Genomic DNA, 17,087 nt, shown 5'->3' on the forward strand with positions numbered 1-17,087 from the left:
GAAATAGAAATGGCCACCAATTTGGATGGCTTAAAAGGGGCATTGGATGAATTCCTGGAGGAGGAGGAGGAGGAGGAGGAGGAGGAGGAGGAGGAGGAGGAGGAGGAGGAGGAGGAGGCTATATAAAGGCTACTGGGTGACATTCAACACTATTATCAGCTGAGGAACTTGGGCAGATGGAGGTCTTGTACTCATTCTGCTTGAAGGATCCATGGTGGTTTGCCACCATGTGAATGAAGCGCTGGACTGGATGGACCACTGATTCAGCATGTTTTCATGTTCTAACAAGCTTCACACAAGGGATTTTCTTCCATGGGAGTTTCCCCCTCTCCTTTTCCATATGTTCCATTAAATAACACAAAGGTGGTGCTGTGGTGCAGAGCAGAATTGCGGATTTACAGGCGTCCTCTGCAGCCAACAATGCTAGCATCAGAGGAAATCCTCTTCTGGTGAAGCCCTCAGACAGAGAACAATTGATTTTTGCTGGTCATTTCCCTTCAGCTACCAGAAGCTCAGAGAGAAAAGGGAAACCTCATGAGGGTGCCAGATTCCATCAGCGCCCTTGCTAAGAAAAAGGAAGCAACAGTCCTGCTGCAAGGATTGGAACTATTTCTCCTGTCCAAGAGCCTTCAAAGGTTGTGGATACGGATTCTGACTCTGATGAAACGCACAAGACTTTGCAGCTGAAACAGCAAGGCTAGAGACAAGTCAAGAATAAGCCAGGTGGCTGCTGAGAGTCAGTCCTCAATTCTGTGGGAAAGTCTAGTGAGCACACTAGTGTGGAAGGGGGCAGGCCTTGCACCATTAATCGAGCCAGCTCAGTTGAGAGCATCAGATGCTCCAGGCAACTGCCCATTAAAACAAGGAGCCCCATCTCGAAGGCATGGTCTGCTCTTTTCAGTTTTATAAGGAAGGAGGGTATTCTGTGTGGAATCCGCTTCCCGTCACCAAGCCCCATTTAAGCTTCTGTCTTTCGATATGGACTTTCTTGGGCATACAAAGCCAGCATTCCTGGTCAGCTTTAACAAAATGAAGCCTTTCCTTAGAAAGCCTTTGCCCTGTTCTGCTGGGAGAAGGGGAGGAGAAGGGCCAGGACAAGCACAGTCCTGGGAGACCCGCTACTGCCCATGCCCCAGAGATTCCCCTCCCTGGTCACAGTCCACAGACACAGGATAAGGTTACAAACATGTTCCTTTTTAGTATTAACACATGGAAACATAACCTTGCAGTAGCAAAGCAGAGCAGCTGATGCAGACTTCCACATGCATCAATAAACAGGCAGAGAAGATGGAACAAAACCAGAGCTTTCCCCGCTGGACTGAATCATGACAGGAATTTCTCAAAGGGGAAATTGGATCATTCTGTTTCAGGCCCAGTAAGACAAGCTTAAGGGAACTGCTGACAGGGCAGGGGGTTCCCCAGTGTTGTTCATCGCTCCCTCGGGGTTAGCACAGATGGGCTGAGCCCGACAAGGGCTTAGTAGTGCTAATTATCCTTCTCACATTCATAGCCTTCCACTAGGGGACCCAGGCGTTAGCCGATGGAGCGAATCAGGTTTTATTTCCACAACGGCCCTGCACAGTAGCACATGACTCAGAGACCTTCACAACCCCGCGGGCATTTGGACCCAAGTTTCCAACACAACCTGGCACACTGCCCTGACTTTCCAGCAAGCGCAGAAGGATCAAGTGCCCACCATTTGGTGGCCTCTGTCTCATGCCACCATGGAGGACAGCGAGGCGCCAGAGCTCTTGTCACAAACCGCACGTGCCTTCAGGCATAGGCCTCAGCACATCCTCACCCGCAGCCCTCCCGCCACTCTGGCTGACGGCCTGTGTGGGCCCAGGCAGGGCTATTTTGGATGGCAGCACACGGGCTCCAACGGTCTGTCCGCTTCCATGCTGAGAGGAGTGCCTGCTGAAGCCGCACCATCTCCTCCTGCCAAGCAGGGATGCTCCAACACCTTCAGACAGAACCGGGGCCCCAAGGAGGCCCACCGGGCCCTGACAAGCTTCTGGGAACCCAACTGCCCGGCTCTCCGCCTCCTTATGACAGGAGCCACTTGTGGCCATGGGCTGTGCTCATACTGTGGACTCCTTGGCCACAGTCCGGGCCTGCTGGCAGCTGTACAGCCATTTAATGACCCGGGCGTTTCTCTCGACAACGGAGACCAGGGCGGGCAGCTTCTCGCTCAGCTCTTCAGTGGACAGGTCCTCTCCATTGTGCGAGGGGCCTGCATGCTCGGAAGTGGCCGACCCCACGCTCCCTACGAGCAGGCAGGACGAGCCGGCTTCCCAGCTGCCGGGCTTGAACCGCTCCTCTCCCAGCACCTCCACCAGGTTCCGGTCCAGGCCGCAGTAGTTAAAGAACCGCTCCTTCTCCGAGAGAGGAAGGGAATAGCTCAGCCCCAGCTCCCTCTTGGAGTCTTTCAGGCCAGGGCCGGAGGAGGGAGAAACAGCGTCCGTTTCCAGCTGGGCGGTGGGCAGGGGTGTCCGGCTTGGCCCACAGCTGGAGTTGGCCAGGATGCCTACAGAACGCATGACTCGTGTCTTCTCCCTTTCTGCTGGAGCCCAGACCATGGAGGCCTCCCGCTGTTCCCCTTGCAGCTGACCATCTCCCAACACGCCCCTCGGGGAAGGGTGGCTGCTAAGGCCCTCCCTCAGCGGGCCCTGAAAGAGGCGCCGGACAAGCCCGTAGCCTTTGCCGTTCTCCTTGTTGACAGCCGAGCAGTCCTTCTTTTGCCGGTAGATGACCAGCGAGTCGGGCCGCAGCATGCGCCGGCTGCCCGCCCTCCGCGCTATGGGCGACTGAGGAGGAGGAGAAGGAGGAGGCAGCTTCTTGGGCCCGAGGCTGTCTTGGCCTACCACCAAGCCTTGTGAGAACTCACTGTGTTGGTGCAGAGTCAGCGGCCTCCGGCAGCAAGGAGAAGCCTGGAGGCTGGGGCTGAGCAACACCGGCTCTTGACGGCTGTTGATCACCTGCTGGGATTTGACGTATTTGGCTTTGTCTGCTTCCAGCCTTTCCACGGCACTCAAGGTCCGTCCCCCGCTGCTCACCTCCAGCTGCTTACGCAGGTAGTCTGGTCCTCGGAGGAGCAACCCGAGTTGGGAAGCTCCATCTCCTGGAGAAAGAGGCCTCATCTGCCACACCTTCCAGAGTTCACCAGCAGGATGTCATGCAACTGCCAAAACCTCCTTTGGAGGGACGCTTCTGGCAAAGGGGTAAAGATGTGAGGGTAAAGGCGTTACCAGTAGATAGAGATGGATGGATGGCAGAGTTTTGTCCAAAGTAGGCACTAAGGAAAGATGTTACGGTTTTGCCATGCGAGGTTGTGACTTCCCCTTCAAAATTCACTGTAGAAGTCTGGTTTTGCAGTGCTGGAAAAATTACTTATAGCTTCCTGTCAAAGTTCAGCCCCTGGAAAGACAAGCAAAAATTCTTTTTTTATGAGCAGAGAAGCAGTTGGTTGCCAAGAGTTGAGTGGTAGCCCTGGAAACAAAAAAGGTGGTTGATTAATAAAATAATACAAACCCAGAAGGATATCTATGGTAGGAAATGACTCTCAGGAACGGTTGGCGAATTCAGACAAGCAGTAATAATGCCAGCAGTGCTGAGCCGTGTGTCTTTTCCTCTTTTTAATGATCTGAGCTCCCAAATGCTTTGACACACTACAGACAGATGACTGGGCCAGGAAATTGCCGTGGTCTGACTCACTTGCATGAGCCGTGCCATGCCAAGCTGGCAAGCCATTCCTTGGAAGGAAGGCAACCCTGCTTGGTTCCTGCTATTGCACCTGCTTGGGATCATGCAGTACACCTCTGTTAGCTCAGTGTGATGTGCACTACCGCTCCCCTTTTCCCAAGCCCGCTGTGCAAGGCAGTGCACACGTCTTCCTTGCACATGGTCCCGGATTCAGCACTTCATAGCTCTAATTAAAAGAACTGGCTTGGAGGAGCACCAGAGCAAAAAAAAATTTAAAAAATTAGAAAGCTGCAAGCCTCTAAATGAAAAGTAGAGGGAACTTCCATAAAAGAGGAAATTGCCCCAGACACGTTTCAGTAGAACTGTTCCTCAGGGGTACAAGAATTCAACTTGTATCCAAAGACTTTGGGAACTTTACTCTTACTGAAGTTCTCTACATTTTTCAGTCCTAATCTGGGGCCGTCCTCTTTCTTCTTTTTCTTCCTCATTCATGTTTGGTGCCAACTCCATTTTTCCCCCTGCCTGAAAAAACACTCCCACAACTCCAGTGCTTCCTGCCCCCCCTAAAAAGCGGGGAGAAGATAGCTTTGTCATGGCTTCCACACACCAGATGCCACACCCCCATGTCTTGGGGCTGCTACATTTAGGGTGTGCTTTTCAATGTAGTACTTCACAGGGTAAATACTGTCCATATAGTCTGTGCTAATACAGTTGTAGTTCAACACAATTCACATCATTTGCTGTAAGCATTGTCTACAAAGTATGCACCAGCCAAATTTCAGTCTGCGATATTTTTTCCACAGGACAAGAATGTTTTTCTTCTTTTTCTTTATGAAATGCTTTTGTCATTACAGCCAAGGAAGGGTGCCTTAACCTTCATCTTAAAAGTGGAATGTAATGTGATTAAATTAGTGGAGGCATTTTGTTTTCTATTATTTTATTAATAAAATAAATAAACTGTATGGATATTTATACTGTCATTGTCATTCTTTTATTCCTGCCTTGGTTTTATTAATGCAAAAGATCTTAATTCAAGTAGAATGTAAATATATGTGTTATCTTGCTGGTCATATGATCTTATAAGCCTTTGATCTTGTAATGGTTGGCATTGGGGCAGAATCTGAGTATCTCCAGAGCATTTTATTTGTGTTAAGATGGTTTGGAGCAACACTAAATATTGACAGGGACGTGTGCTTTAATTTTCATTGCCATCTGCAACAAAGGAAAAAATGTTGTCCAAGCCACTTAAGACAAAAGGTTTTTAGCCCTTGAGATGTCCTCCCTCCTGGTTTCTGTTTTCCACATCCCAGGTGCCACATTTTCCTGGTTGTCTGGATCCAGATTAATGAGTGCCAAGCAGAAAGGGTCAGGTTCAAACACATCTGATGAAATGCAGGGGGCATGGTGTTATGGCAACTGAGGAATTGTATCTTTTTCAGGCAGATTGCTGATTAATAGCCCAAAACGGCCAGCTGATGAGGGCAAAAGGTGAGACTACACAGTCAACCTGAATTTCAGTTAATTGCACTTGACCCGAAACTTCTCCCCACATCTAAAATGGCATGTCTATTTTTATTTTTAACATTAAAAGTGGTTATGCAAGCATCTTATCACCCTTTGGAAGAACAACAGGATTACATTTTTGCTATTACACTGCATTTCTCTCCTACTTTTTCTCCTCTTCTGAGGGACTCAAGGCAGCTTGCCAAGCTCCCTTTTATCCTCACAACAAGAACCCTGTGAGGTAAGCTGGGCTGAGAAAGAGTGACTGGCCCAAAGTCCTACACTGAGCTTCATGGCCAAGAGGGAATTAGAACCCAGATCTCCCAGCTCCCAGTCTGACCACCACACCACACTGGCTTTCAATGCAGATTGTGGAGTCCCAGTGTGAAGGAGCTGGATGCATTTAGCCTGTGCAAAAGACTAGTAGGACCCCAAACCATAGCCAGCTTCAGATATTTGGAAGGCTGGTAAATGGGTGGCGGTGCACATTTTTCAGCATTGCTCCAGAGGCCCAAACCACAGTCAAGAAATGGCAAGGAAACAGATTTAGGCTAAACATTGGGATGAACTTCCTGATAGTGCAATATATTTGAGGGCAGAGCAGAGGCCTGGGGTGGGGGTGTGAGGTGGCAGACTGCCTTGCCTGGAGGTTTTAAGCAGCAGCTGGATAGCCACTTATCAAGGCTGCTGCAGCCATGGGTCCACTACTGTGGCAGGGGCTAGACTAGAAGACCTCTGGGGTACCCTTCCACCTCCATGATCCTGTGACCAGCTCCCCAAGCCATTCCATGCCAAAAGCACCCAATGTTCTCTTGGTCATATGGTCACCTAGATCCTGTCAAAGACTTGGAAGTGGCCAGCAGGGAAGATAAATTAATTTTAGTCCTTCAACACAGAAAGAGCCGGCATTTGAAATCAGGCTGGTATGCCTGCCCCAGGATGCAGGCGAGGGCCAAGAAGGCAGACTCCAGACAGCAGCGCCTGAAGTGGGAACAATTGCACCAGCAAAGGAAACACTGCTGGGCATATTGTCAGATGGACTCTCATTTTTGCACTGCTGAGGTTCCAAGAGGAAGCCAAGCAGGAAAAAATAGAGGAGCCAGTCAGCTTATCTTTATGTATCCAGCCATCTCCAGAACAAAGCAAATTCGATCTGCAACGGGAGAGCAGCACTGCACCCTCCAGGCAGTCAGCTGCGAGAGAGAAGCAATGCCAGGGAAAGCCGGCCTGGTGCGGGAGGAAGGAGACGGCCGCAGGAGGCTGGAAAAAGCACCGGGGGTGTCCTGCACTCTCCTTCCCTTCCGTGTGGCTTGGAATAAATCACAAAACCTCTTGAAGATGTTGTTGTTCTTTGCATGGGCTGAACCACATGGTTGGCTTCCCTCTCATAAAGGACAGCCAAGAAACTTGGGGGATGCTTTTGGAGACGATGGACAGTTTCTGATCTCAGGGAGGGATCCATTGGGTCTAGAGGGCAGGGAAGAAATACGGCAGGTCCCTCCTGGGGCCTGAGAAACGATCTGGCAGAATCCAGCATTCCCACAACCTGAACCTGGAGGAACTTGGAGTTGAAGGGATCTGAAGTCCCAGTCCTGTTACTGGAGGCTCAGTCAGCAACACAGAATGGAACGGACCACTGGGCCTTGAACTGGGCCTTGCTTCTGCGGTGGCTGCCCTGTGTGGTGAACTAGCAGATCCACAATCTGCTAACTCTTCCCGGCAGTGAGAACTTCCGAGGATCTGGTTTGGATCCACCCAGCATGGCTGCTGGTTTGGCCCTCTGGGACAGGAAGTGCTATAAAAAGGCATCCTGTTTTGAGGAGGGGCCTTCCCTGAGCAGCAGTGGGTGGTCTTTCCGGCTCCGTCTTGTCGCAGAGTGTCCTTCTGCTCTGCCTACTGTGCTGCCACACTGGCCCGCCTCTGGCAGCCTGCAGGTCTTGAGCAGGGCCAATGTCAAAGGCAGTGCGGCGCATACCCCACAAGGACCCAGTGGCAATGACCCACAACCTTGGGACTCCTCTTCCTCCCTGCAGCTTGCTGGACACTCACTGAGGTGACCATGTGGGTCTTAAGGTGGGACACGCAGGCTGTACCATGCCACAGAGGCCTGCATGAATCATCATCATCTAGTTGCAACATGAGCTGCAGGGGCCTTCAACCTTCAGCTTCCTATTCCTCCTTCCCAAAACATCACCTCCAGCTAATTTCGGAGGGTGCAACTAAGCCCTAAGCAATCCCATGTGTACAAAGAACAGGGCTGTGACCAAAAGGAGCTCTGAAAGGACAAGCCCCCCCCCACCCCACAATCTGTTTTTGCCTAGTTAATAATTCCCTACACTCAGGAAGGCCCTAAATGAGGCTGGTCACAAGGGGCCAGGCATCTTTAAAGTTAAAGGGGCCCCTCACAGTGCACTTTCTTCACTTTCCTGCTCTCTATAAGCCATTGATCTTCTTTTCAGCTGAGAACAGAAGGGACAATTGAGAACAGAATCATCCCCTAACTTAAGGGCACAAATGGGAGGACTTGAGAAGGAGAAGGACTTGATCCAAGATCCAAGAATGGCTCGACTGTGTGAGAGGGCCCGGGAGTTACAAAATGGAGGTGGTAAATGCCTCCCCCATTTTCCACACTCTGCAGAACGCACAGATGGGGAGTTTTATATTAGAACGTGAGATACAAATGGTTTTGTGACGGCCACCGAGTCACTGCAGTGGGGAGCAGTCAAAAGCCAGGAGAGTGTTAAATTGGATTCCCACCAAATTTTGGCTAAAGCTAAGCCATTTGTCTTTGGGAAATGTGACTCGCATGTCTTTGCTAACCCAAACAAATGGAAGAGTTCTTAGCAGCACACACAGGCCCCAACTAAGTGTGTATGGCCACTTGCTCATGTGCAAATAATTTGTGCGTGGTGTGAGTAGTTGTAGTAATGCTTTTGCAAGTACTCACAGCCTTATAGACTGTGAGTCCATCTGGCCTTGTCTGTATTTTGACTGGGATTTCGTCTCCAGGTTTTAAGAAGCCATCTTCTCGCTACCTGATACCAGAGGTATTTTACACTGGAGATTCTGGGCATCAGACATGAGACCAGCTGCATATAAAGTGAGTGCTCCAGCAACTGAGCAAACATGTTCCTTCCAAAGCTGCAGCTTTCCCCCATTGCATGGGCTTGTCTAGAAGTGAACCCAACCTCTCTTACACCCAGAATGAGAATCCTGCCTTTGGATCCACATGCCTTGTTGACCTTGGCTTGGCATCTCCTTCTCTTCCTTCGGCCATGCTCATGTGATGCGTCTTCATACATTGCTGGTCCTTACTTTAAAGAAAAGATCTGAAGAAATATTATGGAACAAAGGCATATCTGATCACCCGTGTGCACCCACTGCAGAGCAACTGCAGTTGAACCCTTCGCCTCCTTCCAGAGGGGATGGTGGGGCTCCCATGCTTAACCGCAAGCCCCAGAATATATCCTTCTCACAGTTTAGCTTTGCCAGTCGAAGCTTAGAATGGCACTCCGTTTGCACTAGGAAGTCTTAGGTAGGCACTTGCTTTTCTGATCTTATCCACTGTTTCATATGTATCTGTGTGTGTGAAAGCGGGGGGGGGCTCTTTTTTTTTAATTATTATTATTTTATTCATCCTGCCTTTTTCCTACAAAGGGCTCAAGGCAGCTTACATCTCCTCCTCCATCTTATCCTCACAACAACCCTGTGAGGTAGGTTGGGCTGAGAGTCTGTGACTGGCCCAGAGTCACCCAGTTGGCTCCATGGCTGAGCGGGGACTCGAACCCAAATCGTCTGAGTCCCAGTCCCACGCTCTTCACCACTACGCCACACTGGCTCTTGTGAAATTGAGTAACAGGGCTGGAATGATGGCAGGAGGAGCACAGTCCCTCAACCCTCCATCGTTAAGGAGATCGTCACAAATGCAACGCGGGGCTCCTTTGCCCTTCCCCCTTTGCACTTCCTCATTTTGCCCCTTGTGTCTTAGAAATACTTTGAATCAAGAAAGAGACTCCTTGCATCAGCTTAAAACACAAAGAAAGTGAACCAGCGGGATGTAGTGGTGGGTGCTGGACTTGCTTTTGAAATCACCGTTCTAGTTGCCGCTCAGCCATGGACCCCCTGGGTGACTTTGGACCAGTCACTGACTCTCAGCCTAACCTCTCTCATAGGGTTGTCATGAGGATAAAGCAGAGATGAGGAAGACCAAGCAAACTGCTTTGTGTTCTTTGCAAAGGGGGAAAAGGCTGGATATCAATGTAGTAACAATCACAATTAATTTTTAAAAATTAGACACCCGAGACTGGATTAAACATGTAGAAAAGGCATTGCATTTGGACAAGGATTCTGCCCTTGGATTCCTTCCAAAATGATGCCTCCTGCATCTCTCTCCATACCAACACACACCGCATGCATGCAAACAGCAAACTCCACATGTGCTAGACAGCACAGAGCCAAAACAATGCCATCTGTGAATGCAAGGGGAGGTTTCAGCAGCCGGAGGGGAGGCCCACAATTTCCATTACAAAAAAACTTCAGTGTGGGGGAAATATAAGGCGGGGCACCCAAAATACAGCCCAACAAAAACCACCTGATCAGGGGCAGCAAAATCCTTGATGCCCATCGGAGTGGGTGGTGAAACATCAGATGGCAAGGGAACAGAAGGAAGCCCCTGGAACCGTGAATAGAAGCACTCCATGCTGCAACATTTCGCTGCAGTTCTCTCTTGTAACAGAGCACAAGAGCACATGGAGCACCTCCATGTTCCTTACTTAAAACAGGAGTAGGGAAAACACAAGCACCATTGGATCCCCTCCGTTTTCCGTAACCTAGTATCCTGTTGACCAACTGGCTCAGTGACATCAGTCTCCACCCGAGTCTTTCCTGCTATAATGCCCATCTAGTGCAATGTCAGTAGGACTGACACTAATTAATTAATTAATGTAAATGACTGGTGTCACTTATGCAAATATAACCAATGCCCCCATTAATCCAAGAATCTCAGACTGTCTTCCAGGATCTTCAGAGCATCACCCGTTCCACTCAGTATTGGTCTGTTGTGCCCATACCAAATCCAAGTCAGCCAGCATTTAAGTTTGATTTTAAAAACCCATCTTCAGTCCCCAAGGAACACGGGGAAGGCAAAAGACTCTTTTCAGGGCAAGGTGTGAATTGACTCCGGGCCGGATGAGTGGCACATCTGACCCCGCTTAGTCACCCCAGATGTGATGCGGTTCTCAGAATGCAGCTCCGGCAGACGGGTGGAGCAACAGCCTGGCCGCTTGACACATCGAAATGTGCAAACCGCTGCTTGCTCCTTGTGCAACCACGCTTGAGCCAGCCGTGTTGCCAAGAGGAAGGAGACCACGTGCTGCCTGCCTGCGTTGCCTCACCTCTTTCAAGAAGCAGAGTTGCCTCTTGCCACCCCACCACGGGACGCCCTTTCCTTTCAGGAGGTTGGATGGCCTTGGGCCATCGTTTTCATGGGCAGAAGGCTGCCTCTCAGATTCTTCAGAACCAGAAAGTGAAGGAGCTGACAGTGGGGCTGTGGAGGATGGGCTAGGTCGAGATTTTGAGATGGGGAGGTGATTCTCTCCCAGCCAGTCACTTTGCCTAGCCGGACAGTTCCTCAGAATGGCCAAGAAGTGTTGGGAGGGGCTGAATGAGAAACTCTCAGGTGCAGACCAGCTCCCCCACCCCAAGATACCTCGGGGAGGATCATAACAAGCAGGGAAGTGTTGAAAAGGTGTACTGCGAATTCTGAGTTCAACTCTTAAAATCGAGAGGATTACATGGTTAAGGGGTAAACGTCATTCTCAGCCACTGCTGGTGCATTTCTGTTGCGGCTCTCCCTGTGTGCTGGACTTTCCAACTGACGCGCAGGCACGTTACGTATCTCCAGAAACTCTGTACAGATTAGTCAGTATGTTGCCTGGCTGGTACTCCATTTAACAGCTGAAACTGATGAGGAAAGTGACTGGGCAAGACTATGCTGTCACAGGTGAAGGTTCCCCCCTGCCACACACACACACACTTCCTAAACAACACACAAAAAGCTCTTTCTTCTCCAGGGTGCTTCCAGTAAGCACAACCAACAAAGAATGAGTCTCTGAGCATGCATAGAGCAGTTCGTTGAACCCCGTCTAGCAACTACTCCTGAGAAAGTCTGGGCCCCTTCCCTCTGGGACTGGCCCCCTTGGAGGCAGGCTAGCCTCTTCCTTGCATGCCATCCCTCTACTGGGTGGGCCCTTCTCTCCTAGTGCCATGTCTTGGTGTCAAGAGTTGCCCCAGCCTTGCTACCCCAAGCCCTCTCCTGATAGTTGAAAATCCTGGTTATTCTCAGAATCTGCCTGAACACCTGAAGAGAGTGGCTTGAGAGAAGCTCTCTGGAGCACCAGCTCCCCAGTCCCCCTCCTCCTCTGACAAGCTTTGATCAGTGTGACCTGGAAACACACACCAGGAACAACGGTTCCTCTGCTTCCCAGCATCTACATATCAGATAGCAGCTGGTGTGCACTCAGACACCTGCAAGAGACTGACAAAAGTAATAATAAAAATTATGACCTCGGATATGCATTTGGAGTTCCACCCTCCTAAAGTGCCATTTCAGCATAGGCGGAAAGGCAGTTGCTGGCAGTTTCTCTGAGAAAGTAGCTCTGTAGCCTTTCCTGACAACCCGCCGCAAAGCTGCCCTGCTTGGTTCAGATGATGCAACAAGCCATCATGGAGAAAAATGACTGTAAAACAAGCTATGGGTGGGTTGTGTGTGAAAAACAGGCCATCCAGCACAAATTGCATCAAGTCTGGATGACACAATAACCTACCATGGCTACTTATCCATGACGAATTGTTGCATCATGCAAACAGCTCATAAGTCTAACTGTTCTGGGAGACCCTTGCTCAAACTGAAGGAAGTGCTAATTGGCTTTTGCTTTAGAGCTGTAGCCAAAAAGGCTCCCCACTGACCCTAAACCCACCAACAGCAAGACCTGGATTCAGATACCCAGGGACTGTTTCCTCTTGTACCAAAATTAACAGCCACTTCACACATCATGTTTTGGCAATGTCCGAGTGGGGTGACCAAGGAGTCAGCATGGCTCCATGGTATAATGAAGAATTATTATATAATATAATATTATATTATATTATAATTATATATTATATATAATTATAATAATATAATTATATAATTATAATGCTTTGCTCTCAAGACATTTCCAGGACCAGCCCTGGTATCTCCACTTGGAAAAGGACCTCATGGAACACAATGTAGAAACCGGCCTCTGACTGAGACCTTTGAGCAGATCAAGCACAAACTCTATGGCCAGCCCAGGCCATTCCTGGGATCACAACACACCGGTGGGGCCCCTGCTAACCCTTATCCTGGACACCTTTGATAGCTGCATTAAAGTTGCTCCTTGTAGGATGTCCTCCTTCACAGAGGGTGGCCTTCACCTTGAAGGGCCATCATGCTCAAGCCCAATAATCACCCAAAGCATGATAAAGGCTTGGCATTCTAAGAAAATTGAGTGCCTGGACAGCAGGTGGGGCAGCAACCACAGGGCTCAACCGTGCGATGTTCTGAGTTCTTCCTTAAGTTATCATAATTATTTGTCAAATGGCATCTATTCACAGAAATCAGAATATGCACATCTTATGCAAATTGGTATACTCTTTTGTTATGTTTTATTATTTCAATTTTGGGATGGGTTCACTCTTTTCTGGCAACTTTAAAGTGGCCAGTCTAAGGAGATGGGCCATTGGGGGGCACGTTGCCATAATGCCTCCCCCCCCCCCTCCCATATTGTGGCTAGCCCTGGATTTTTAAGTTCGTAACTGTTCACATAAGAACACAGGAGCAGCCCGGCTGGATCATACCAAAGAGCCATCCAGTCCAGCATTCTGTGTACATCATTGCCAACTAGTTGTGCGTGAGAAACGCACAAGCAGCACAGCTGTGCCACAGCACTCTCTTGCTTTATGGGATCACCCCTTTGGGCTCTGGTATCACCAGAGAGGGTGGGAAATGCCTCCCCTCCACTTTTTCCACACAGCACATGATTTTGTACGCTCTGTCATGTCTCTCCTTACTTGCCCCTTTCTCTAACCTAAGCAGTCCCAGGCATTGCTGTCTTTCCTCACTGCAGCGTTTAACACCTCCAAGTGTTAAGAAAGGCAAGCATCTAAAAACATATCAATGGGATAAACACATGTTAGGAAAGACAGAGCCAGACATGCCGGGAGGGAGGGTTTCTCATTGCCCCCCTCAGAGGCAGAGTCACATCCACTGCCACAGAGGATGTGGAATGGCCCTGAAAAGAGACCCAGGTCCTGCTCCCACAAGGGTCAGACAGAGGGCATATTCTAGGGCAGCAAACAATTCCTCCTCCAAGCTACAAAGCGAGTCCCAAATTACAGCTGAACTTTTGCCTCTGCAGCTATAAATAAGCTCGCCTGGGGCAAGCCATCGTCCTCCTCCCTGGGACGCACCCTCCAAAGACGGGTCTTAACTACCGGGCAGAGTAGGCCAAATGGGATACCTACGTGCAGAGTTCAACCACCACACTAGCCGGAAAAGACTCCAAAAAGCCACATCCCAGACTCTGGGCTGCTGCTAACAATGGGAAAGGCGAACCAGCTCAGGAAAAGGTCCATAGAATTGGATTCTGGGGGTGGGGGCTATACTAGCCTGTAACAGCAAGACAACAACACACGACTGCCCAGCACTTTAAATTGACACACATATTATGATGGGCAGATGCATCTGTGTGTTAAAGTCCATTTTGTCACACAGGACAAAAGTGTCCCTTGGTCCAGTTCTGTTGACACTCCCTGCCATGGCTACCCAGGTTGCAAGCAGGATCCTTTCCAAAAATGCATACAAAGCAGTGCAGTCCCTCCCCGGGGGCAGGGTAGCAATTTTAAAATAATTTTTATTGGGAGTTTCAAAAGATCAAAACAAAAACAAAACTAGAATAAAAATGGAGGAATAAAACAAAACTGTTGCAGTTTTCTTACACAAATAGGAATGTCTGTATTACAAGGTAAACGCACATACTCTGTGCCCCTGCTTGTTTTATGTATAGAAAAATATACTGGGATTTGTGAGGACAATTAATGCATAGGCTTCAACAAATGCAGTCCAGTGCATTTGGCCATCAGGATGTCTACAAGTTTATGATGCATACATCAAGTTTATGATGTGGGATCTGTCGTGCTTCCAGCCAGATGGGCCCCAGACTCCTGGCACTACCAGCCTGAAGGCAGGTGCACCTTTTCTGTCCTTTCCGCCTGTATGGAGGGAGGATCCAGATGAGACCCTCGGGCACCATGACTCTACCTTATTCACACAATTTTACAAGGCGGTGTGGGGGAAGGGGGGATCCAGACATGGTTGTTTTCAGCCTATAACCTTCCCATGGTGTTGTCCAGCTCTGCTTCCATCTTTTCTTGTTCAGCAAAACATCCAGTAAGAAAGGAAAGACACAATAGCTGTACTGTGTCTTCTCATGAGTAGCACTAGATGCCCTTTGGCTGGAAGCACCTGGATTTTCTGCAGCAAGGAAAAAGACAGAAAAAGCCATGGGAAAACATGGGAGGGTCTTGAGGGGAAAAAACCCAGTGTCTGAACACACACAAATTCTGTGAATAAGGCTAGAGGATGCTGTGATTGATGAGAGCCGCACCTGGAAGCTCCCCCTCCCCCAGCCCATGAATATTTCCGCCAAAATGCATCTGTTAGCAGCTTTTCTCAAGCTGAGGACGTCTGGGTGTTTTGGATCACAACCGCCAGCATCCCCGACCATTGGCCATGCTTGCCGCCTCCTCAGGAAGCGGAAGCCCACAGGCTCTTTCACTGCCGCGAAGGAGGCATCCCAAGGACCACAGGTCCCCAGAAGTGGAAAGCCTGCGACCCGACCAGAGTCACACGACACACGCTCTGGAAGTGGGAAGAGGCATGCCCTGCTGCCTGCTCTCGGCTCTCCCTCTCGTGCCCGTGCGTCGGATCCCGATGCAGCAGGGCAGGCCGGCCGGCCGGCCAGCAGGCAGCCTCCCCGCGCCCCCGCACGCCCTCCAGATGTGCTGGCCCGGAGGCAGGCACGACCTTCCCCAGCGAGGTACTCACCGCCCTGCCTGGCCGAAGGCACCCAGGCTGCGCCGCAGCACCGCCTCCCGCTCAGCAAAAGGGCTCCCAGACAGACAAGCAAAGTCGCAGCCCTTCGGCTTATATATAGAATACGGGCTGTCAGGTCAGGAAGACAAGGCCCGACTCCCTCCCCTGCCTTAACCCTTTCTGAGCTGGGCGGCCCTTGCCTGCTGCAGATAACACGCTGCAGCCTCAGCATCTCCCCCAGCACTACATTCTCCCCACATGTCAGCCGGCAGCATTAACCGTTGGCTTCCCACACTCCTTTGAGCGGCGCTAGTGTCGCCCAGAACCCCAAGTGGGTTTTGTGGGTATGTTTTGTGTGCAGCGGTGTGGGGTTGTTTTGGCTTTTGCATTTCCTGTGCTGCAGTTTGGATGCAAAACTCATTTAGTCCGTTACAAGTCCATTATGCCAACTGGGAATCCCCTCAGCTCTGCCATGACCTCGCTGGGGGCCCAGGGGTCTTTAGAAGACCATCTTCAGTCCCCTACTCTGAGAGGTGGAGATAAAAATTGGCTCTTCTTGGGAGGTATTCAGGGTGATTAGGCCCAGAATCACTTTGCACTTTTTGAGGTGGGCTGTACCTGACTCCAATGCAAATTTGGGTGGTGGGTGCCCACAGAACCAAAGATAAAAGGGGTGGGGGGTACGATCAGCTTGCTCAGTGGGAAGCCCAGAACTCCAAGGCTTGCAGAAGGGCAATTAAAAAAAAAGGGGGGGGAGGAGGAGATCACCACCCCAAAGTATGATGATAATTGGAGAAAACCAGCAAACTGGGGAGGATGGAATGGCATGTTTTGGAAGCGGGCATGGCTGGCTGCTGTCCTGAACAAGAGCACTGCAGTTGCAGGGAGTAAAAGATGCTATTTATACTAATACTTGTGATGTGATTTGGAAGTGCCCATCTTCTAATCTCAAGTGCTGTCTTTAGAAAAGTCACCAGTGTTACTGGTAGCAAAGAAGCCACAGCTGGGTCTTTATTCTTCTCACAATAAAAGGAGCCAAATGGACCTCCTGTGCCAGTATGACCCAAACCCAGAACTGCCCACTGCCGTGCTCATGAACAGTCCACTTGGGGTTCAGTTCCCAGCTCATCATTAACAAGATTTCCATGGTTACTGGGTTACTTTTCTGCGGTCACACTATAAACTAGCCTTCCCCACCCTGGGCCCCTCCAGATTGTACTCCAGCTCCCAGCATCCCCCAAGCAAGTGAAAGGGGGAAAAACTGACCTTATCTGACTTAGCATGAGCAAGTGTTCAACTTTAACAAGGACCTTCCCCTCTTCGAAAGTGTCCCTGGACTGAAGGACTGTACAGTGCAAAGCCTGTTTAAAGATAAAGACGCATAAGAGGAGAGGGCATGGTGGCTCCCCCAGAGCGAAACTGCATCCCTAAAAGAGGACACCCGTTTGCAGATGCAAGTGGCGGTGTGTACAGGCACATCTGGCCACTGTGGGGGAACATCTGCAAGGCTCTGTCCTCCGTTGTGCAGAGCCATCCCTGACCTGTCCCCTTCCTTCTGGTCCTTTGACTTTATGCCAGACTTGGACTGGACTCCCCTTCAAACAGACAACAACCTCAAAAAGAGGGCTCATCTTCCATCAGCTCTCCAAAAAAAACAACAACTGTCTTTTGTAAAATAGGACACCTGATCATCACAAAATGTGCTTTCTTGATGCTCTTCTATCTTGTGGGTGTTTCCAAGCTAAGATAACCAGTCACAAGCCACTGG

General features: G+C 50.0%; 1 protein-coding gene across 3 annotated transcripts; it reads right to left on the bottom strand.

Moving 5' to 3' along the window:
- Positions 1 to 1,525: 1,525 nt before the first annotated feature.
- On the bottom strand, positions 1,526 to 15,407 carry FAM110D (family with sequence similarity 110 member D). 3 transcript variants are annotated; one of them, XM_044435398.1, is made up of 2 exons: positions 15,332 to 15,407; positions 1,526 to 3,489 (listed from the first exon to the last, which is right to left on the bottom strand). In XM_044435398.1, the coding sequence occupies exon 2, from the start codon at positions 3,138 to 3,140 to the stop codon at positions 2,082 to 2,084; it is 1,059 nt and encodes a 352-aa protein (XP_044291333.1). In that variant the 5' UTR covers positions 3,141 to 3,489; positions 15,332 to 15,407; the 3' UTR covers positions 1,526 to 2,081. The 3 variants fall into 3 exon arrangements, with proteins under 3 accessions (XP_044291333.1, XP_044291335.1, XP_044291334.1); XM_044435400.1 differs by having other exon boundaries at positions 1,526 to 3,417; positions 15,332 to 15,397; XM_044435399.1 differs by lacking the exon at positions 15,332 to 15,407 and adding an exon at positions 3,532 to 3,810 and having other exon boundaries at positions 1,526 to 3,417.
- Between the last annotated feature and the right edge of the window lie 1,680 nt (positions 15,408 to 17,087).

This window comes from Varanus komodoensis, unplaced genomic scaffold (genome assembly GCF_004798865.1).
Source record: "Varanus komodoensis strain SLA01 unplaced genomic scaffold, ASM479886v1 scaffold29_1, whole genome shotgun sequence".
Lineage (NCBI taxonomy): Eukaryota > Metazoa > Chordata > Lepidosauria > Squamata > Varanidae > Varanus > Varanus komodoensis.